The sequence below is a fragment of the Pseudopodoces humilis genome, chromosome 9 (genome assembly GCF_049639895.1).
Source record: "Pseudopodoces humilis isolate 2021_Gansu_Grassland_sample_001 chromosome 9, ASM4963989v1, whole genome shotgun sequence".
Classification (NCBI taxonomy): domain Eukaryota; kingdom Metazoa; phylum Chordata; class Aves; order Passeriformes; family Paridae; genus Pseudopodoces; species Pseudopodoces humilis.
Window position 1 is genome coordinate 18065535 of NC_142208.1, and position 24081 is coordinate 18089615.

At 42.0% G+C, this 24081-nt stretch overlaps 1 protein-coding gene across 1 annotated transcript in view; it reads right to left on the bottom strand.

Moving 5' to 3' along the window:
* ANTXRL (ANTXR like) overlaps window positions 1-24081 on the bottom strand; it is a 59153-nt gene that overhangs the window by 29606 nt on the left and 5466 nt on the right. Inside the window, exons 2-12 of the mRNA XM_005520831.3 lie at window positions 17717-17788; window positions 17515-17586; window positions 15315-15396; window positions 15179-15212; window positions 13187-13266; window positions 13006-13074; window positions 12726-12806; window positions 12562-12622; window positions 5921-6019; window positions 3556-3625; window positions 2355-2433 (exon numbers count right to left, since the gene is read on the bottom strand). Of these exons, the coding sequence (XP_005520888.2) occupies window positions 2355-2433; window positions 3556-3625; window positions 5921-6019; window positions 12562-12622; window positions 12726-12806; window positions 13006-13074; window positions 13187-13266; window positions 15179-15212; window positions 15315-15396; window positions 17515-17586; window positions 17717-17788 (799 nt within the window). The remainder of the gene's footprint in view (window positions 1-2354; window positions 2434-3555; window positions 3626-5920; window positions 6020-12561; window positions 12623-12725; window positions 12807-13005; window positions 13075-13186; window positions 13267-15178; window positions 15213-15314; window positions 15397-17514; window positions 17587-17716; window positions 17789-24081) is intronic.

Genomic DNA, 24081 nt, shown 5'->3' on the forward strand with positions numbered 1-24081 from the left:
TAAGTGCATTTGTCTTCACCTCAGGCAAGGAAAAGGCTGAGGGTGGAAAGTACCAGCTGGTAAGAGCTTTGTAAAATCTGGGTGAGATCCTGAATGACCGATTCAGGTGGTACCTAGCTCTCAGGTCTATCCCTAGAGCTGTCAGGACTGACACAAACACAGCTCCTACTGCATGCTTTTAGGCAGGTAACCCAGAATCCCACATCTGTGTCACAGCATCACCATCCCTACATTGCTCTGTGGCTCTTTGTTAGAGCTGTGACAAACAGATCTGTTTCAGGACATGCTATTTGGCTCACCTTCATTTGGCCAAGGAGCAGCTGGATTGCTCCAACATGTGCCAGACTCCCTGCTCAAACAAGTCCTGTTAGAGGACACAGTACCCAGCTGCAGTTCAGTGCAAAGCCCCCCTCTCTGGCCCTCCCATGGCCCCATGTACAACTAACACATCTGGAAAGCTGACACTTAAGAGAAATGCATTCCCAATAAAGTCAGCTTGCTGAGAAAAGGGTGAGTAAAAATCAAGCATAACTTTAATAAATATTGTTGCACTCCTTAAAAACAAACCCAAGCACAGTAGCAATGCAGTACCACTGCTACTATTACTCCAAGCACACATGACCTCCTTGTTTTGTTCCCAGGCATCACTTTTCCCCTGCTAACTGCACATATAAATTGCTGAGACATTTGCCAGCAGTAGCTCAGGAGCTGCTGGCAGCAAGAAGCTAAAGAGTGCTCTTTTAATGGTTTTAGCGATACAAAGCACCATAGTGAAGCTGGACTTCGAAAAGAAAATAGCAGACTTCATGCAGCTGAACAGAAATAAGCACAGGGATCACACAGAGGCTTTCGGATTATAGTGAAGATACTTACTGTACAGAAAAGACAGAAGGACCAGCTGGGGAGGAGAGCTGAGCAGGCCAGCTGACTGCCACCCACAGAAAAGGAAACAGGAGAGGAAAGGAAATGGAGGGACTCTCTAAAACGAGAAGAGTGAAATGCATGAAATTAAGATGAAGTTGGAAACTGAACTGCCAACCTCCTGCTTACAGGACATAACAGGAGCGAGACAGCATTTTCCTATCAGCTGCAAATCAGGCTTCCTGCCTCCTTCACATTCAATCTGCAAGAGGCTGGTCAAAAACTGTCAGATTGACATGACTGGAGATTGGATTCTTCTATTTATCCTACGGCTACCAAAAGGAAAATCTTCCTCCATCCATGCTCTGGCCTTTAGGAACCCCAGTTAGGGTTGAGACTTCAGTCTTCATCAGAAATAGATTACATATGGGTGACTAAATGCACCAGTTAACACCTGTGTTTCACTGCAGACTTGAAAGGTTTTATTGTACCTGAGGTAAAAGAGTGGAATTAAATGTGAAAAATATCAGCCCTTAGCATGGAAAATTCAGAAGAAAGTTTTAGAAAAATAGAAATAACCCCATAAAGAGACAAATATATCTCTGCTTTATTGCAACCCTGCAACCCAGACTACTCCAGCATTCTGGTGTGTTATTTCCCACCTTCCACTTTAAACATCAGAAAATTAGATTTACAAGTTCCAGTCGCCTCTATCTGCATTCCTGCCCTTCTGCTCCCCAGCTGTCAAAATGGCCAACAATGATTACAAACCAATATGACAGCATTTGGAATAGGCTATAAAAGTCCTTTTGACACTAATAACAATGATGCAAACTGCTATCAGGTACTTCAGCCAACTTGGTTTAGACCACAAACACAAGGTCACATATTTAATTACTGCACTTACTCACACCAGCTATGGGCATTGCCTGTTTTTACCCCAAGGCAAGGAAGACTTCATCAATTAGACAGTTTCCTAATTTTCCTTATTTGATTCTAAAAATCTGATTTTGCTAAAAGATCACTTCTAGCTTTTTGTTCCTGACACTCCACCTGGTCTTTTTGACCACGTGATGTGGGACAGACATCACTGTCCTTTCCAGATACAAGTCCTAACCTTTTATCCCATATCCCATCAGGGACCCCAAGGCTTAACAGAATGTTGCTCCCTGATGCTCCTTCAATCATTTTCTCAGATCTCCTTCTGTTAAGATCTGAGTTTTGAGGCTCTGTCTCCTGCAGTAGGAATGGGCAGGGTACCTCTTATTCTAATTTTTTACTCAGAAAATCTATTATGATCTATCCATCATCAATAACAATTTGATCTTGAGTAGGGCTGGTTATTTTCCCAAGAGCTGCTGGGATCCAGTGAGCAGGGGTGACGCAGATGCTGCAGAGAGGTCACACTCACTCAAGGAGGCTTTGCCTGAAGAACAACCATTTCTTTCCAAGGTCTCATGGTTCCTCTGTCAAGCCCCATTGGAATTACTTACACAATGTGTGCTGGTGATGCTGACAGAGCTGGAGATGAATGTTAGCCCGTTGTTCATGCTGACTTGTAGGAAAACCACCCTAGAGCACAAACCAGATATGTTTATTTTTAGTGTCATCTTTACACCCACTGTTACCTTTACTCTCTGTTTTATCCACTGGTTTATGAGCATGCATAGCTAGCATATTCTGTTGACTCAGGGCACTTTCAGGGCCTCAGACATTTACCTGCATTTGCCTCCCTGCCTGCCCACCAGCCACCCTTTTTATGTTACCTCAGTTGAACTGAGACATCTGCTTTTTATTAAAAAAACCCATCACACCTGGGGCAAAGGGCACTAGGACAGTGAGTCATAACAGAATGCCAGACAATAGCAATACTACTGTAGATATCACAAGAAACTTTAAGACTTTTAAAATTTATTTTAAGAAACCCTTTTGTCAATGAATCAGAATGTGTTCTTTTGTATCCAAGCAAATCCAGAACACCTGCACTGAGATCAAGGAGGATAAAAACACTGAAAAGCCAATGAAATTCAAGAATCTTCCCCAGATATTCTCCAATATCAGAGAAATGGGTCAAAGGAAGAAAAAAAAATTAAATAAAAATAATGACAAAACCCCACCAAATTAACTTCCTTCACCGACAAATACAAAAGGGAAGGGAGGCATTCACCCCTAGCCCCAGTACAGTATTTAAGCACCCAGAAGACTGCCTAGGGAAAAGACAGGGCATTGTGCCATGTCTCCCAGAAGTCCAGAGGATTAAAAAGGCTGAAAAATATCTACACTAGACACAGCAGAGCAAAATACAAGAAGTAACATATACAATAGCAGCAAAAGAATTCAAATCAAGCATCTCCTTTCCATCAAACTTAACAAGTTTGTCTTGAATTTAATTACCTTTTCATCTGAAACAACAGGATATAGGAATAGAGGGGGAATCACCATTTTGTGATTCTATGATATGGGACCACATTTAAGCAAGAAGGCCTTTGGTTAAACTGTGCTGAAGACCCTACATTAAATAGAGCTATGCTGGCTCATACTAGGAAAGGATTTGGCACAAAGGAGATGGCTGCAATAGGACACATGCACCCAAATTTATTGACACTTTGGGCAAAATCCTGAGCCTTTGGCTCAGTAATGACATCTTCACCCAGAAGTCCACTCTCCTGACGCATGCTGGGAAGCAATACTCACTGTCCAGCATCTTCTATCACCGGGGCAGGGCAAAGTAAGTACGTATCATGAACAAAAGTTGGCTTTTCATCTGAAAGAAAATGAATATAACTATCAGGGATAAAGAAAATAGATTGTTTCAAGCAGTCTACCCCCCTGAGAAGTGCTGACACCAATGACAGCCACAGATGAACTCAATATATCAGCAAGTATCAATACTCCCCAATGGTGCTGATCACAAATCCAAATACTAGAATAACCATATTGATGTCAACATGATGCTATCAGGCTAGAGACACCACTAAGAATTGGAAGGTTATCTCTGATGCTGACAGCAGTGATCAGCCATTTGGAATTCAGTTTTGAGCAGTATTCATCATGTCTATCTGAAAACTACATGCAGCCTCTACTCACACTGAATAGTCCAACCCCTCGAGTTACTCAATGGCTCAAAAGTTTAGGGTTCAATTTTTGTCTACCTAGGTTCAAACACACACAGAAGAGAATCCAAGGCTGCACTGTCAGAGCCCAAGAAGAAGGAAGGACAGAGATGGGGTGGAGCTGAAATGGAGAAATACAGAGGGGGAAAAAACCAAACCCAAGAGGTGGTTGATCATTTACAGGAAACAGGCAGAGGGGCCATGATTGATGTTATCATGAGGATCTGCTCTGCACTAGCTGCTTCTCCTGGACCCAATCTCCCCTCTGTGGCAGCATCATCTGTAAACAGCCCACGTTTATAAGGGTTAGATGCAGGCAGAGTCAAACACAAGGGCACACATCTTCCCACCTCCTTGCACTTCACTGCTCCATGATTCAGCAGTGTTAATCCTGTTGCTTTCAAAAGTCACATCCAGAAAGCCAAGTACTATGAATACAGACAGGAGGCTCAGCACTCAGTAATCCTGCGCTGCCACTCCACAAGTGTGTATGTTGAGGCACAAGAGCAGACACATTGCTCCAGTGACTACAGCCCAGCTCTGAATGGCTGGCAAAGCAACTGTGCTGCCAGCCTGGAGAAAGCGTGGTCTACAGGAGTCAAACCCAAGGAAATAAATGGCTGATAAAGGCTGCCATCTTATTTATATTTTTGAGACTTGTTTATTCTTTTTTATCTAGGAAAAAAATTGACTCAAGCAACAACAGGTGTAAGAGTTGCTCCTTCATGCTTCACCCATTCTCAAGCAGACCTGATGACAGAACTCATTTCCCTTCCTTGGCAGAGATGAGGACATGGAAATCAGTGATATGTTTTAGGAAGGGAAAAAAAAGCCAGTACAGATCAGCATCTCATCAAAACATCTGCTGCAAATTTAACCCAAGGAAAACACAGTGTGGAGTTGGAATGGAATCAGACTAGTTTTCCTCCTGTGTATTTCCAGGCACAGGTCAGCACTCGCTGTGTGAAGCCCACTCAAGGTGCTAATGATTTGGGTCAGGGAAGAAAAAGCAAAAAGTTTGCCTAACTGATAAACCACAAAAAACAAATCCTGGTTAAAGCATATCTTTATAAGTGTAATAAATGCAAGACCACCAGTGCTGATTGACTGCGGCATCAACATAGAGAACTGGGATGGGAAATGAAGGAGCAATTCATGTGTTCCCTCTGGTAAGTGAATTCACTGCTAGGGAAGGCACCAGTCTGGCCACGATGGCATGTGAAAGCCTCTACTGTGCTCAGGCCACAAGGGTAGCATATATGAAAAAGGAGCAGAGCTCTCCCCACACCATATTTCACTCTGCCAGACACACACAGCTTCTCAGGAATGAGAGAGGACTGCTGAGAAACTGGACAGTCCATCTTTTTTTGGCCATTCGGTCCTTTGCCTGGCTGCTGAGACAGCAAACAAAAGACCCTGTTCAGCACAGCAGTGACAGGGAATTTCCATGTTACACAGTCACGGTGATGGGACCAGCAACTGGTGTCAGAGAGGAGCAGAGTGTGCCTGAGAGGTCTGCCTTTCTGGCAATTGTCTCCTGTTTTATTCACCTGAACTGGTGAATAAAACTCTGAAAACAACACCAAGGGATCAAGATAGTAATGTTTCTTTTTACTGGTGATGAATAAGGGAACAGGAAGAAGCTTTAAGTTTCCATCTTAAAACCTGGTCCCCAGTCCTCTCTTGCTGCATGCAACACCCACATACATCACTACAGTGGTGCCAAGCTCACTGTGCCAGCAGCATGCCCTGTGTAAGCGCTCACTACACAATGCCCACAGCTCACTGCACTGAATAAGGATGAATTTCAAGCTTCTTTTAAGTGCACTCCTCTACCCCAGCTCCCTCTCACATCTGCTGCAAGGACTCCCCTTAACATGGATGAGAACTGGCCCATGAGGTGACAGCCACAGGGGTCACTGCAATCCACCAGCCTGCAAACTTACTGATAGTAAGGCTGTCATTGAGCTTGAAGCTGCAGAGCACCTGGTCAATATTTCTCGCATGATAAAAGCCGTTGCCTCTTACCACCACTTGAAAGGATTCTGTAAACAAAAATACAGAAGATTTACGATTTATTTATGAGAAATAATTCAAATACAGCATTTCTATTCAGAGTGACCTGAATTAAAACATGACAGTTGCTGCTCTCTGCCCTATGCCTGAAATGAAACATCCACACAGACACTCCTCCCTCTATTCAGCAGCAATGCCTAACAGTGCTACAGTGGCATGAGTGCTTCAGTCTTCTCTTTGTCTCAAGCCAGCTCCCACCAGTGTAACACAGAACTGAAATGCCTTAAAGATGCCTCAGTAAAACTAAGTCTGACTTGACTGGTGTTATCTCATGGCTCCTCCATGGCTTTTGAGACACAGACACCTTTGCTAACCACCTGTACCAGTTCCTTCCTCTAATCTTCATGGCAGATGGCACTAGGCTTTCAGCAGAACTCTGTTCAGGAAGATGCTGATAGAGAGGATTCCCCTCCTAAACCTCCTGTGTTTCAGAGAGAAAGCTTTGCCTCTGGTACAAACCCTGGGAAAAAACAGTGCTCCTGCCCATGCAATAACTAAATTCATGCACAGCCCCACTAAAACCTGCTCTGCATGAGAATATCTAAAGACCCAGGCACCACCACTTTCTTTGTGCTCTTCACCCACATCCTTGCCCCAGCAGCTGAAACCACCAGTGACACAAAGTGAGACCTGTCACAGCTTCCATTGCTTTAGTCCTGATAGGGAAGGCACCTGTGATTTTTGACATTATTGTGATAAGCAACTATGATTTGTTCATTCAAGCAGCAGAAGCCTCAGCAGGTTTGTTTTTTACAAATATTCCAATAGTCTTTTTACTGACAAAGCAGTTTTGCATTTAAGTAAAGCCAGTCCAGTAAGGGTGCTACCAGAAGTACCAACTTCAAAGGCCCACTGCTACTGGCACCACTGATCATGTTGCAGTGCACTGGGTTACTCATAAGCCTAGAAAGTAACTCTGTTTATTGCTGGAGAGATCAGTAATGCCTGGCTGAGCATCTACTAGAAGTAGAAATGTGCAGGAGAAGGGAAAGGATAGAGACAAGTAGAGGTAGGATTGCTGAGTTGATGTCTATCATGAAAGCACCTGGTGTCATCATACAGTTATCTGGCTTTGTCTTCTCAGCTTCTCCCCAGCAAGCTTTTAAAGTTATTCCTTAGTAACCTACATAGTTAGCACTTCTCAGAGCTCTAACAACACAACAGTTTGCTCTTCCCCCCCTTTTACTGTGCACAGGTGAAGTCCAACAGAGAGGCACAGCCCCCTTTCTGCTAGAGTGAGCCTGAATTGCCAAACTAGGCACAAGATGCACCAGGAAGAGAAGTGGCAAGGGAAACTTCCCTCTAGGACACAAAAAGCCATTGTGGTTGCTACCCTGACCACAGAGATAACATCTTTAATGCAGACAGGTGGAGGGACACGTTACAAATTTGTTCTGTCCCCCGGACACTTTTGAAACTCCCTTTGATACTGTACACAAGCAGCCAGCTGATACTGAGATCGCTGGCACACAGCAAGGGAAAGCACAGAGGTTGCACTTTCACACTTGCACTTTCTACTTTCACCAAATCCTCCACAGGGCCCTCACACCAGCCCCTGAGCAGCATGTGAGACCAGCCCAACACAAGGGGTATAACAACATAACACAGGACCAATTAGTCTTCAAGCTTCACATCGAAAAAGATGAATAAATCATACAGTATTAGCGAGTAAAATCGTGAACAGGTCTACATGCATCAACATTTTTACTTTGATGAACATACTAAAAAGGAGAGCAAAACAATGTTGGTAGGATTGAGGGGAGCAGTATATGATTTTTTAGCGATACAAGATTTGGCTTTTAGCAACATTCCACATGTTATTTGCATGACTTGGAGGAAGGAATCATTACTGGATAACACTACATGAGGCCCAAAGGTGGCTGAAATACATTCAGCCTCATCTGCCTGCACTTCATTATCAAGCTAGTACGAGGATGTGGAATGCCTTACTTTTCTGTACAAACAGCTTGTTTTTGTCAAAAACACTCTCATTCATTGCCATTATCACTGTATTGAGATCTAATGCAACTCCAGTTGAATTGGACTAGGGCATTTACAAATTACAATCACACACTGGAATTCCACACTCTTGTTTTCATCATGGTAACTTGCTCGAGAGCAGGGCTCTGAACTGAAGCCACAATGTACATGGGAATCAAAGAAGATATTCTGGGAGGAAAAAAAGGAAGTATCTACTGGAGTTCATTTTGAAATTGAAAATATGCTTAGGTACCTTGCTAGAGAAAAATTATAAAACTTGAGATCTCAATGAACACACCAAGATCCAAATACACGAATCTAGCATCAGAACTTGGCCTCTTTTTAATGGGAAGGGTTATACATCCTTGTTCTCACTGGAGTAATGAGCATTTCTTTAAACAAATGAAAATGTACTGTAGGGCAGATTAATCTGCTTCTTACTCCAATAAGAATCTTGAGTTACTCTTAGTCAGATTCATGCCTTGAGCCATTCCACAGCTAACCCAGATGCTACACTGAGAATTATGAGCATCCCTTTTTTTGCCAGCAGAGCTGAAGGTCATGACCAGCCCTGAGGGCAACTGGGCCTCTGCCCATCCACCAGAACTACCTGCCTGGGACCACACACTGGCAGACTTGCTTGTAACCAGCCCACTTCACTTGGACACCCAGCCAAGATGATCATCTTTCCCCATCTCAATTTTATATTTCAAAAGAAGCTTGCTAAAACAAAATTGCACTTAAATTGTTATTCCCCTTCTCATGAATTAATGCCTTAAAAGGCAGCAATCACAAAAGCTTAATTAGTGGCTGTTTCAGTGGCTTTAAAAAGACGCTGCAAGTAAGAAAATTTCAACGCAGGACCTCAAAGGTAAAAGCTACATGTAGAAGTTTACTCTTGTCAGGACAATTTAGCTCTCCTGCCCTTCTTTCCACTGTGATTGCCACTCTGCACAGCCAGTTGTGAAGAAGTGACTGGGTAGTAACCTGCCCACCAACACAAGCTGAAAATACACCAGGTTTGCAGGGAAATGAAAACAGCTATCCCTGGGTTTGTTGTCGCTGTTTAGAAGCCTGCCCCCTTGGTTGCTCTGGAGCATGAACGCGTTCTGGGTGACGCTCTGTTGAAATGGCTAATTCCATTTAATTTTGTGCCCTGGCTCTGGCTGCGTCCTTTTCTTCCTTAGTTACTGTCAGATCATAGATTGCAGCTTTTGACAAGACAGCGAAGGGAAAAAGGTCAGCACTGAAATAACCGGGCGGCGCTGGCAGCGAGATGGTAGGTTGAAGCTGGTGTGCGCTGGCTGTGCTGTCGGCTCTGCTTCTCTGACTCTGATGAGAAGCTGACTGCTTGCATCCACACCTGGGAGTTGATGTGGTCAGTAGGATGCCACATCCAACAAAACCTTTCAATCACATCTGCGTACCATAAGCATAATCAAAGCAATGATGCTGTCAAACGGGATATGAGGCACCTCTGATTCTGCACTGATAGCCTGTTTACAGGCTGCATGTCTTGGTCACTTTAAATCAGAGGGAACAGGAAGGACCCAACTGCATTGCTCCACATTGGGGACAATGAATTTGCAGGGTCAAAAAGCATTAAACATCAGATAGCTGTCACAATATGACGAGATCAATTTGTAACTGGATTTGCCAGATAGCTTCGTCACAGAACGCCAGAGTCCCAGCTGGGATTGTCAACACACAGAAATGGTTCCACTAGCATTTTACTAAACCTCTGGCAAGTCAAAAATGAAGCCATGATCACCAGCAATCACCAGTGCAGTTGTAACTATGAGAACACTTACAAGGAGTGGCTCAGACCCTGCTTTAAGCCCTGATCATAACTTGCTTCCACTGAGCCACACAAATCTCATAGCAAATTTAAAAATTTATTAGCAGTGCTAAATGAAAGATAAACCAATTATCACCTCCTCAGGTAAGTTTCATACAAAAAGCTGTAATTTCAAGGCTGTAAACAGACAAGTATCTTTGCTGGAGAATGTGATAATATATTGCACTCTCTCCAAAGGTCGATTATTTTCCAATCTTAATTTTGAAATTAAAATTTCTATTGTGCATTTAAACAAACACTCCTAACCTAAAAGAGGAGGAACGGTGAATTTCTAGAGATTGATGTGTTCTAATTTTCAGCCAGTGGGTACATCCACCATGCAAGTGTATATATATATTAATGTAGGTTTCACTGGCTATACATCTTGACAGAATAATACATTATCAGTAAACTACATCAGTAATTACTTAAATTTAAAATGCATAAAAATTCTGACATTAATGCAAAAAAATAGTGAAGCCTATGAAGTAAACGCTAAATGAAGCACATTAAAAAAATAAACCACATTACATATAGAGTAGCACTATAACTGTCCAGTGAGCTGAACTCAGGATCTGGATTCACACTACCATGAAGAAAGTTGTTTAATCCTGGGAGACTCTCTCCAGGAGGTAGTGGGGCACACAGCTAGATGAACCTCCAGCTATGTTGAAGTAAGTGGGATAATAAAGGATAATAAATCTAAACACAAATGTAAATATTTGTAGCCTCATGCTGTAAAACCTCTTGAAAGAAGTAATTTCAGTTGTGGCTTTCAGGATAATAATAAATGCTATTGCAGTTATTAGTGCTAAATACTTTAATACTTTAAATACAATGGTATACAAACAGTGTACATCACGTGGAGCTGCACCTTTGGCTTCCTCCCATTTTCAAGCTCTCTGCTGCTACAAACAAACCTCCAAGCACGTGGAGATTGGGCAGCAAAGCTTTGCCATGTGGCAGCCCTTGCTTGGTCAACAGGGACAGAGAAACCTCAGGACACAAGTGAAAGGAGTGCTGGCACCTTGCTGAACCAGCAGCACTCCACAGAAACAGATTCTGCCCAATTTGTATTGGTCTTGTTTTAAAGCCACAAAGACAATGAAAAATTCTATGGGGCCAAGTAAAGTAACAATATTGTTTGGGTGTTTGGTTTTTTTTTTTTAAGGGCAAGCTATTTTTAAAGTGTACTTGCGGAATCTTAATCACATTTATCATAAATTTTTTACCCAGCAAGCTTAGCAAAAAATGAAGTGGTTTGAATACATTATCCTTTGGGGAAAAAAAAAGAAATTGTACTCCTTTTGCTGAAATATATCAATTTTGTTGAAAGAACTTTTTTTGGTGAGAATTTATTTTCTCAAATATTCCATAAAATATTTTCAACATTCCATTTGAAAAAACATTGTTTCAAATTCAACTTTCCAATATCCTTAACATTGCCCAAACAATTTCAAGAATACTACTGAAATCCCTCCTATTGGAACACTCACATTTTTTATGTAGCTAAAAGCATTTTTGTTGAACAGGACAGCTTGTAATAAGCTTTGCACAAAAAAATTATCAGGTATACAATAACTAAGCAAAAATAGGAAAGTATCATTCTGAAATAAAAATCTTTAAATGTCAAAGCTTTAAAACTTTTTTTCTAATAACTCCTCAATATTTTTAAAACTAAAATCATTGCTTTAAATTTTACAGATGAGATTTTACATCTAGTCCACAATAACATACTTAGGAATAATTCAAAAGACACAAGGATGTTTCATGTTAAATTGAAAGATGCAGGGTAAGATCATATTGTGATTGACATGTGGAAATGAAGAGTGAACAATTTTCTTCTGTGATACTAAATTTTTCCTGAGTTTCATATTTTATCTTTTTTCAAGATCAGCTTTCATGCATCACTGCCATTTTTTATGTGCTCCTTTTTACAGTGTACAAGAAAATGAACGTAAGACACTAACACTAGAGCTAAATAACCATGCTGAAAACTGTACCTTCCAGCAAGCTTATGGTGTCACTCTTACCCTGCTGCAATAGCCTCTAAAGTAAAAAAAAAAAATAGAGCAAGAAAATTGCTAGCATAAACTAGAACAAATCCAAGTTAAATATTCTAGACACAAAAAGGCATGAAATTATCAACAACTCCTCTCGGTATCCTTCATGTTTACCATAAAGAATAATGGCTCAAACAAGTAAAAAATCAACATTTTTGAAGACACAAGCAGTATCTTGGCCTATGCAGCAAATTATATTTGGTTCAATAAACCTTTAATTTCTGTGTTTTGCAAAATATTTTTCTAACTGCTGACAAGTCCTAGCAGATCCCAGGAATGCAGTCTTTCCAGAAATTTGTGAGATATTGCCCTTAGACCTTAGAACATCTCTGCCAGTCTGGTTTTACATTACTTTTCTTCTCTCTCTCTCAGATTTTTAAAAAAGTGTTATCCACAATTTGCTGAGCGTTGCCTCTGTCAGCCCTCCAGACTGGTACTCGGCCACAGCAGCTACATGCTTATCGTCAGAATGTTTTTCTCAAGCTGAGAAGGAACATGTAGGGCTTTAGCCATGGCCTGAGATGATGCTCTAGCATCCACAGGCTCCAGCTCCAATACCACATTAGGTGGTTACTGACATTTCACCAGTGTCATTCATTTGCCTCAACACACGGTTCTTGTGGAAACTTACCTCCTGCACAAACACTGGATGGTTCAGCCGCTAGGATCTCAATGCAAGACTTCTTCAGAATCTAAAAGATTTAGATAAGGGCATTTTTTGGTAACAGTTTTCATCTATGCTTTATTAATGCAGGAAAGGGCACCCTATACTGTGTTTGAGAATATCCAACTTACTGAATCAATGGTTCCTCTTAGGGCATAAAAGCCTCCCTTAACTGGAAAAACATGATCGATGCTGTCAGCAATCGTTGACAGCTGCAAAGAAAGACAATCATAAATCATGAGGAAAACAAAATTACAGTGAACAAAACCAGGCCCCTTCATACTTGCTAAAAGACATCACAGTGACACGAAATGATTTATGCCTCAAGTAATTAAATAAATGCCTTCATCTGATGCTGTTATTTGTGCAGTAGTATAACAGAAAAACACAAGATAAAAACAAGCAAGTTACCTGAGTTTCATTGAAATCTTTCACTCCAACACAATAAACAATAGCTCCAAAGTTTCTGGCTCTGTTGGCCTAAAAAACCCAAGAACTGCCATTAAACACAAAGCCATATAGTCAGCAGAGTCAGCAGTAAATGTGTACAGGTTTGACATAAACTAGTTTGGATAAAGATAACATTACTTACTTCTTGCTCTGCATAATAAAACTGAGCGTCTTGCAGCTCTCCATCTGTCAGGGCAATAATCACACTGGCAGTCCGAACTCCTACATGGAGGACAGTTAACAACACATTGCATACACATGACACAGGACTCAGCAATGGAAAAAGAAGTCTGGAATGAGACAATCCTTTCTACTGACAAATAAATACAGGCCCATAAGGCCAGGCTCTCAGCCTGACTGGCACAGACTTGCTGATGCACCAGCTGAAGGCCAGATGCAAGGCCTGCAAGGAGCCAAACCTGTGCACCTTCACATCACAGGCACCACTGGAGGGGGAGTGCTGCTCTAACAAGGTCCACACATTGACTTTTCTGTTCTGAATAAAACAGCAGCTACCAAGATTACAGCTTTTGCATGGAGAACTGACAAAACGGGTTCTCAGAGAAGGCGAGGTTTCCTCTCTTCTCTTGACAAACTTCTCTCTACATAAACATTGTCCAGAGACTGTGGTAAGAGATATCTCTGCAAAAAGAGCTTTCCTGCCATCCCACCTCTCCCTCCAGCAGGCTTTGAGAAAGCAACCCCACTGAACATGGTAGGAAATGGACTTCTACAGGGACATCAGTCCTACAGTTCTCCAGCAACTAGAACCTACAGTAAAATTCATAGGAATTCTGAGCATGTGAAAACCTTAAGATCAGGTTCATTAGGAAAAAAGCATGTCTTGTGATGCAGCATTTCATATCCCATCTAAACTTATGTGAAAAGGTTGTATAGACTGCAGAGATTTATGTATGTAATGCAGTATAGAATACAATGCTACCTAGAAAAATGCAACCTGTTAACAAAATTAAACCAAATTAACTGCGGTTCAGCCAACCATTCTGAGTCCATAGTTCTTAAGCAAAGTAGCACATACACATACATGCTACTTTCAGGCAAGTATTGGTTATTTTTCAAAATAATCTGTTACAATTTCAAGTGTCTTCCTACATACTGTCTGAAATTAAAGACTGATTAGTTTTGACATGTTTCTTATGCCACACAGTCCTTCCCATGTCATGTCAGACACAGACATAAATCTTAAAAGAATGACCTGCAACTTGGGGGAAAAATAGCTGGGATTCTCTTTTTTTTGTGCCCAGCACCCTTGAAAAATGCTAAGAAAAACTGGAGATCTTATTTTATTTTCTTTTCAATGCTTGTTTCTTCCCCAGTAGTTTAGCTTCTAAATCCAGATCTCATCTACTCTTTTTCCTTCCCAATTCAATTTACAGTATACTTGATTAGTTCTTAGCTATATGCTATGAAGTAAAACTGTTTTCAGCTGGACAATTCAGTACTCCTAAACTTACTGGCAAAAATGCTGCAACATTGTGCAGAGATGCTACTCCTACACTCTCAACCTATTTTAATAAAAAGTCATCAGCCTGTTTCTCCATCTTCCAATGAGACCATTAACCCACAAATGAGAACAATCTCACACCAGGGTATGAACAAGGCAAGTCTTGTTAGGTATCTAAGCCTTCTTTTGGCACTGACAAAATCCACAAACACACTTTCCTCTCCAAATTTAGTGAAAAGGCACATTTTAGCAACTCAGAATCTGAACACAAATCATTTACACTGATGCAAAACTCTCATTTGCGCCTATACTGTTAAGAACAATGTTGTGGGATAACAAAGCAGGGAGGGCTGAGTGCATCAGGACAGAAAGGACCAGGAAAATGTGGGCATTCCTGTCTCCTGGGTGCAAGATGGACAGCTCTGGCTGCTATGGTTTGGTCTGCATTCTGCATTGGTCAGATCTGGGATCATGCTGGTCTTCTCTGATCTCAATAAACCATGAATCATGCATTTAGAAGTAGGGCTGTAGTCAAAATGGAATGCGGAATTGCATAACACCACCCCTTCTCCAATACTTCTTCCAGCGGGTTTACTGCAGGTCATAAAAAGAGCTAAAATCCCTGTCTTTTCATGCAGATATACAACATGAACGACACACAACACATACCTCCATAGGTTTCATGGTAAATTTGCTCATTTGCCTGCAATGAAGTGTAGAACATGGTTAGCTCTCAAGCATAGCAGTGGGAAGTAAGCAAAGTTCGTATGTGTAAAACAAAGAAAGCAGGTACTGTGCTGCGTACCCTTTTGAATCCTTCATGCATGAACGTGTCTCCTCCAGGCAATTCTTCCTTAAGAATGTCGAGCCCTCGTCTTATGGCTTCCCTTTGGATTGGAAAAAAACCCAAACAAAATAAAAAATAAATAAAATCCCAGGAGAACATTTTATTAGAAGCTATTTTTTACTTTTGTTGAGCTATTCCTGTACCACAGCTAGATTATGCATCCTGTCAATCAATTGCACACAGTGCATACACATCAGCAGGAACACTGGTTGAACCAAGATTTTTTCCAAATTTCCCAATTTATCAGCCAAACATCCATGGGGGCACAAAACCAGACATAGGGTACAGCATTAGGGTAACATACCTCAAAGATGGAATTTTGTCCCTGCTCCCTCACTCCCGTATATTCTCAGTCAAGATAAGATTAAATTAAAGCCAATGCCAGATATTAAACTTTAATGAACTGCAGAACAAAACACAGTTTAAAATCTTACAACCCTGTCACAAAAAAGGGACAAATTAAAACTCGATATTGAATCAGTCATCAGGACAGTCTGGATTAGGATTTTTCCATTTTCAACACAGAGGCCAAAAGATAAGAGAACAGGATGGGAATGAGGAGAATTTCCTATCCTAGACCAGGGACTCATCAACCTTCCTGGGGCATAGGTTACTCCTGGAAACAGAAGCACTTGCATGTCATGACCCCTGTTTCATAGCTTCTTACTCCTCAAATACCTATCAACCAAGAGCATTGCTCAGGCACATTAATAATTTAATTGATCACTGATCACCCTGATCCCTGACAAGGGTTTTCATTATATTAATGGAACACAAGGCACAAATATTCAACAGATAAGACACAGGCAGTTCAAACATCAGCTCCAGATGCCATGGGGCAGCCTTTCCTTAAGAGAATAGTGAGAACCTTTCCAAGCTCTATTTTGCAACTGGGTATATTATGTGACACAACTACAATTACAGAGAATACAAGAGGCTATATGTGATGAAGGTTAAAATCAGGAGCTTGGACTGGAAACGTCCTTAGCCCAAAAAAAGCACATTTTTACCCTTCTGAAGTATAAAATGAGCTAAAAAGGCACACAGTGATCCATACAGAATACAGGATTTTAGGACAGGAAACACTCTGTTATATTAAATGCCATGTTCACCACACTGACAGGCAGTTCCTGTCAACTTTTCACCTTGCAAAGAACAAATTCACCCAGAGAAAAGTAAGCAAGTTTGAGCTCTGCCACCAAGATATAGGATGGAGACCTGAAACAAAACTCAGGGGAGCAGCAGAAAGGAAGAGCCCTGAAGGTTATTTGGCTTAGGATGAGTTCATTGAATGCAAAATCTTTCTGCTCCAGGGTTCCCATTATTTTATGGGGTGCCCTGTATTATTGAGGCCCTTTCAGATAGCAGCAGAGGAAAAGTGAAGGCTTTAAGCTGAAATGAAGGAAAATACTTAGAAACACCCCAATGACAAGGATTTGTATGTGTAAGGAAAATTAAATTTAAAAAAATAACTTTTTGAGGGTTGGGGATTTTTTGTGTTGGGATTGTTTCCAGTGGTGGTTTGGGGGTTTTTTATTAAGTAGTTTTTTAAAGAAAGAGAATTTGGTTGTGAAGTTGACAACCAGAATTTGGCTCCATATTTTTTTTTTTTATGAAGGCTATCACTTGGCTTTTCAAACCACCCCTGACACCCTGACATGGGTGCTGTTTGCAGGCAGTCCAGCAGAGGGGTGCCACAGCCTGGTGAGGTCCTGCTCCAGCAGTGGGGACAAGCAGCTGCTGCTGTAAAAGTCAGGGCTTTGAGTCCCTTCCAAGGGCCTGGGGATCTCACACTCACTCCTTTGCTCACCAGTTGAGGGTCTGAGATCTCTTCCACAAAAACTGTTCTTATTTGGGTGCTGGGGATAGCAAGCATGCTCAATGCTGGACCCTCAGCTGGAAATGCAGTTTCTCCCTGAAATACCACAGTAAAGAACAGACAGCCCAGTGCTGCCTTCCTCTTACAAAGCTGAAAAGAAAATTGAAATGGGACAGCCAAAGGCCTTCTAAGCCCTCCTCCAGCTGGGAAGGGAGAGGATTTCAGTTGGTGCCACACCAAGGACCAAGACAGACCTCCAAACTCTGTGTGTGGGGCCACTCACTGTTTGAGAGATGGGAGAGAGGGTATTTCTGCAGGAATGCTGTGGGAGGTACTTGCCTGTTCTCTGTTAGCTTCATGATCGTAGTGCCTCGCGAAGAGAAAACAATGAAAGACATCCGCAACATTGGACTGAAAGAGAAGAACGAGCCAGATCCACATCATACTCCTTATTTCAGCAGAAATTCATTTGTTAATAAGCAATGGACAAAAAAATAAATAATGTGCAGGAAATTAATGTATCATTTTAAAAAACCTTTACCTTATGAACTTCTCAGCTAGGCTTTCCACAAAGGAGTAAATCTCAGTCCAATGATTTTTGACACTTCCAGATCTGCACACAAAACATAACTGATTACATTAAGCTTTCTTTGCAGTGAAATTCCTTGTTCCACTTTGAATTTTAAGCCTGGCCTACTCCAGAGGTTGTTAGGGACACAAATTACATAGAGCTGTGCTGAAAGCTGTAATAAGAACCATGATGACAAAACCCACTGACTCAAAGACAAGCAGTAAGAGGTCTGGAATGGTTTACTGTAACATTCTGAAACAAACTCAGTAACCCTTCCATTTGCTTCCATTCCTTTTATAGCATAAAATATAAATATTTTCTTCTAGTTTAATTAATTTTATTTGACTTCATTAAATTATCTGTTATCAGATTATTTGCTTTCCTAGAGCACAGCTCTGCCCTTGCACCACACAAAGTCTTGACTGATCTTCTATTCTCCCAGAATGCGTGGGAGAAGGTTTCCATGAATTACTGTTTGTTTCAAAAGGGAAACCTTTTTAAATAATTCTTAAGGGAAAGGCAGTACTCTTGCCTAATTTGCTGGACTAATGTTCTGGGCAGTCAAGCCCTGGCTCTGTTATGGATTTCTTGTGAAAACTTGGACAACTTTGTTACATGCAGAAGACTTACACATCCATGATGCCACTTTCATTATATAAAATTAAATTACTGGCACTCCCTTGCTTTTTTCTGCCAGGTCTTAGCAGGGACGCTCACAGATCCTCAGACAGAGCCTTGCACACAGCAACCCTACAGTAAATTATAGATTTCTACCAGGTTGATCTATAACAACACTTTAAGACATTAAAAAGGCTACAAAGCATGAAAGTCAATTGTTTTAGAAGCCCTCCCTAGGACTGTGGTGTTTATGAAGGAATGACCCATTTGTTTTCCTTGCTTGTTGAATTCATCTATCAGGTGTCTTAGGCAGATAAAAAGAAAGAAAGATAAAAGAAAGAATGGCACATACACAAAACCACAGGGGCTTAGATGCAGAACTAAAAAAAAGTTCAGAAATTCAACTTCTGTAAAGCAGTAGGATTCCTCTAACTGCTGTTAGGCATTTTTCTGTAGAAATTAGAAAACAATTACATTTTACAGTTCTCAGTTCTACTATGGGCTTTCCAAGTGATCTTATGCCAGTCACTCCTGCCCTTGTATGTCAGACAAAGAACCCACATGTGCAATGCAGGGTGGCACTGTCTGCCTGCAGCAGGGCTGGTGGAGTAGAGAGGGGCAAAGATAAAGGGACAAGGAAGTCTCCTGAAGTGCATAAACTAGAATAAATTGGCTTGTGTAACCCTGCTCTTTCACACTGCTCTTCTGGAGAACTGGTGATTCATTCACAGAACAAATTGGTTATCAAAGAATGAAGAAATTTCCAGGCAGCAAGGGAGGACAACAAACCCCTGGGGACTTCTCAGACCAGAGCTCTGGATCCTCTCTGGTCCCCAGTTTACATGTGCTACACAACAACATGCTTATAATTTGTGAACATAACTAATGAAAGGTGCTGGCACTATTACCAAATTAACCCTATCAACACCTGTAGATCTCCAGGATTCTTATGGAAGCCCCAGGCTGAATCTTTAAACATGATGAAGTCAAAAGTTTTCCTTGAATCTATCCAAGATGCATTTAAAACTCCCAAACTTTTAAAAAAATTCTTTCTTCCCCCTGAAGCTGACACTTTCAATTTCATTCTGAGCTTGCCATCTGACTTGAATTTAACTCCTGAAATTTTCAATGAAGTCAATTCCCCTCACAGAATAACCAGTTTCTTACTTGGAAAAGACTGACCTATTTTACATGAGGGATCAAATTTCTACTGCAGAGGCACTGATGCAATCCAGAAAAAATCAGAAAAAGCTGTGAATTTTCTTTTGAACTGCAACAAACCAACATTTCCAGTACCTTTGTAGGACTGTCAGAATTCCTTTTTCTCCCTTCTCTTTTTTTTTTTTTTTCCCTGGAAGGCCAGCAAGAGAGTTGACTGTAATAAATCAATAGGTGCCCATCCCTGAAAAGCTAGGGAGGTCTGTGTCATGGATCAGTCCTCACAGGAAGCACGCTGTGCTCTCAGAGTTCTAGAGCTCTAGAAGCTCTACATCACAGAGCTGCAGCCCTGCAGAGCAGAGTTACTTCAGCACAGCAGCGGGTATCCTTCACCCCTAAGAGGAATTCTGCACCCACACGTTGCTTACCAGCTGGGAAGTGTCACAAGTGTCCCAATCTATCAACAGGGAAAAGTCAAGGCCAGACAAAAACACTAGCAAGAAAATGTTAGTTTCAAAATCCCATAGAGGGAGTACCAGTGAAGTGCTCAGCATTTAATCACTTTCCCCACAGCACACTCCTCCAAGCCCAGGTGCCATCTCCCACTGCAAATGGTGCCAAAATGCCACCAAATCCTGTCAAACCCCTCATAAACACCAGTGGGAGTGACCTGGCTTATAGAAGAACCTGATTTCCCCTCCCTCTCTGCTGAGCTTCCCTTTAAATATCCCTGTTTGTAAAGCTATTTGTATAGGACTTTAATTTGCCATTTAATGTGTATGTATCTATCTACACACACTTTGGAGGCTTCCTGGGTTTGGCCTGATAGTTTTGTCATTTGCCCCAGAGGCCTGACCTCATACCACCAGCAATGGCAGTTTCAAAGGCAGATTAAACAAAAAATTACCACAATAAAATGTTTGCTAAATTATATACTATGTTGTCAAATGTCATCAAATATGAGCTCTGCCACTGACAAACAGAACTGTCCCACACTATTGAAAATCCTGAGCCATTTCACTGCCTTTGGAATCTTCCACACTGCAGTAATCACCATTATTATCAGCATAAACTAACTTGTTGCCTTTTGTGGCTGGACCAGACTAGGAGAATAAATGAAGCACATCAAAGCCCAGCACTGTGCAGCAAAAGCACACACACTCATCAGCATGTGGGACAAGCTCTGGGGAAGCGACACAGACAGGGAATCTTACGTATCCTGTCGTGGAGGCTTGTTCCAGTAGGTCCACCACGACAGCACTGTGGCTGTCTGCAAAAAAAGAAAGGCTGTGTTGCAGCCAGATCCATCTTGCAGGCTCACACCTCTGAGATTTCCTGCTTTCAGCCATCAGCTACCTGGTTCAGCCCCTCACATCAATCAAAGGCTGCCACCACCCTGCCGGATCCCGCCCTTCCTCCCTGCACTCTCCCTGCTGAAGAAGCCCAGCCAGCCTAGTGCTCTCTGCAGAGGAGGGGCATCACAAGACCTCTGTGGATGGTGACCCAGAGCTGACAAGCAGTTTGTGCACCTTCCAGAATCAAGCAGGATGGTGAGGCTTTAGCCCTCAGAGGTGACATAATTCTCATGGTGAAGGAAAGCGCACTGCAAGAAACAGCTGCTGTGAGCATCTGGAATGTTCCAGAAAGCATCTCAGAGCCTGTTTCTGCTGCTGCTTTCGCTGGGGTAAACCTGGAGTGGGACCAGAGAAGTAGCACAATTTCCCCAGGTTTATACCTATGCAAATGTCCCCAGAATTCAGCCCAAGTTAACAAAAAGCCCCACAGAAGCCATTTGCCTTGAGCATGCTCCCTGCTCCATAAACCCTGTTCCCATTACGCACAAGATAAAGAGAAAAGTCAGCAAACCACAACACAGGAAAGAATGTCCTCCCAGCCACATCAGGACTGGGCTCGGAGGAGCAGCTGCTGCTGCAGCTCCTGCTTTCCTGAATTTTTCATTGCTACTGCTTGATGGGAGGGGAAAAGAGAAGGTCAGTGAATATTTCTGGGGGTGGAAGGAAGTGATGTGATTCCAAGGCTTGATTCCACTCCTGCCAACTTTGGAGTGATTCCTTCTGGTTTAGCAGAGCTCTGTGTCAGCACAAAAACCCCGAGCATGTTAGAATTGTGCTACCCAGTCTGAAGCATTTCACTGATGTTTGTGAAGACAAAGAGCAAGATAGTTTGGAAACTTTGTCTTCCTCCCTATCAAGTTCCCAGCAGCAGTGGAGGCTGGAGCTTGGAGAAATGAAGCAGCAGCACAAGCCTGGCATAAGAGGTACCACTCTCAGCCCAGTCGCTTCAGCAGGACAAAAGCAGGAGGGCCAGTTGTGTCTGTCCTAGAGCACATGTGTTTCACAGCTACTGCTGAATTCACTGTCAGGAGCCCATATGATCAACACAGTGCAATATACAGCAGTCACCTAGCTTTGCAGTGAAAGTTAAAACCCCAACACTACCCAAACAGTAAGTATTTTATTACCATATGTACACAGAGAAGGCAGCAGGACCCAGAGCCTTTCATCCCTGCTGAAAGTGGCAGAGTGAAACCCCTTGAAAGCACAGAGCTGCCCCTTGCCCTGTTCCACACACACACGGCCCATGCCCATTTGCCTCCATTACAGATTAGCTGAAGGCACCAATTCCAGACATCCTGGAGCAAGTAAAAGAAACACTATTTACTGATGCTGGGTTTAGTCTGAATATGGTGTCAGGGGAGTACAAGACCTCTTAAGTTTGTAGGTCCTTGTAAGTCTCTACCCCTTTGAGCTAGTGGTGGCCCTGTACGTGGCCCATTGCTCACAAATGTGACACTGTTGTTATTTGGAGGGCTCTTTGTGGTCACAACCACATTGTAGACAGCAGAATTCTTGCACATGGCTAATAATGGCTCTGCAATAAAAGCAAACCCTGGGGCACCGAGTTTGTTGTGGTTCATCTGCCCCTCTGCTCCCTTCTGAGCCACCAGAGCATTCAAAGTGACAAGAATCCTCCTCTCCCAAACAATGCATCTTGCAGGCATGGAAGGGACCTTGACTGGGTGATTCATCCAGGCAAGGAAGGACTAGTTTCTATCATCTGCTCCAGAGGCAATTAGAAACATGGGCAGAGTCAGCCATTCTGAGACAGTCCTCGCTTCAGAGTACTTGTAACATTAATGGACAAGAAAAGGGCTGGAATGGGGAGGGGAAGATGCAGAGAAGTGACTGCAAAATGGGTTTTAATCCTAGACCAGCATCTGAATATATGACCCAAAGCACTCGAATCCAAAAGGTTTAATGACCAAACCCACTAATTTCATAGCTAGCTTTAGTCCTATGGATAAAATCTGCAGCAATATTACAGATTTCTATGAAATCAAGCCTCAAACGAAACACTGCCCTTTGATCCTACAGTCACCCATCTAATCCACAAATCCTATCCACCTGGTGCCATACTGTAGTTCTTGCTAAGTCCCTCACCAACAACAGGGCACAAAGTGAAATTCAGAAACCATGCTCACGCTGCACTTCAGATCTCCCTGTAAAGCTCCAGGGATGCTCTGAGCAGCATCAGGGCAAGAGGACCCACGCTGAGCATCCTGGTACTCTTCAGCACGACACAGGGAGCAAAGCAGGGCACACAATTCCAGCCATGATGCAATAATCTTTAAAAGGTGCAAATGATAGACAGGAGCAGGGATATACAACTCTTGAGCTGTTACTATCTTGCAGGAGTCAATTAATTTCTGCATTTGAGATTAGGAGATTCAGTCCTACTACACCTCATACAAATTCACAGTTTACAACACTGAATTTGGCCTGCAAGCCCAGACAAAAGTAATGAAATTCTCAACCACTGAACACACAAAAATCCTAGGTCAGTGGGAATCTTACGGTTTGCTTCCTTGGCTCAAGCCCCAAATAAATCAGATTTAGTTACATGCATAAATAGACTGCAAATGACAAGCTGCCATGGCTTTTTCTTCCCATTAACTGTACATGTTTTATGTCAAATAATCATTACCCATTAGCTTTGCCTTGTGTTTCATAAATAATTTTTTCTTAGACTGCAGGAAGAAGAATTGGTTTTCCTGAATATTTCTTTTTTCCTGACAGAAATCAAAGCTGGCAGAAAAATATCAGACAAAATACAAACAAATAAAACCTGGTTCAAATAACATAGGTATGTCTGAAACAGAATAAAAATTTGCTTTGGAACATTCCAAGCAATTATACCTGGTTAAAAGCAAATCATAGCACTGGCTGCAATTTAACCACAACAAAGAAAGATGCAAAGGCAAAATACCAACAGATTAAATTTTGAAAACAATAAAAAAAATATTGCTTACAGATTATGAGGAGTGTCATGTAGATGTGGTCAAGTTATAAGCAAAGGAAGTCAGACAGCAAAGGAGGAAGACAGAAACCACTTTTAAATACACACACAGGATCAATGCTATCAAAGGAACAAAGCTGATACTTTTGTTCAGACAGCAACTCCTCTCAGCTGACCTGCATCAGGTTCTCCATCTTACAATGAACTGAAGTCTAACTGCAGTAGGTACTTAGTACTTTCCT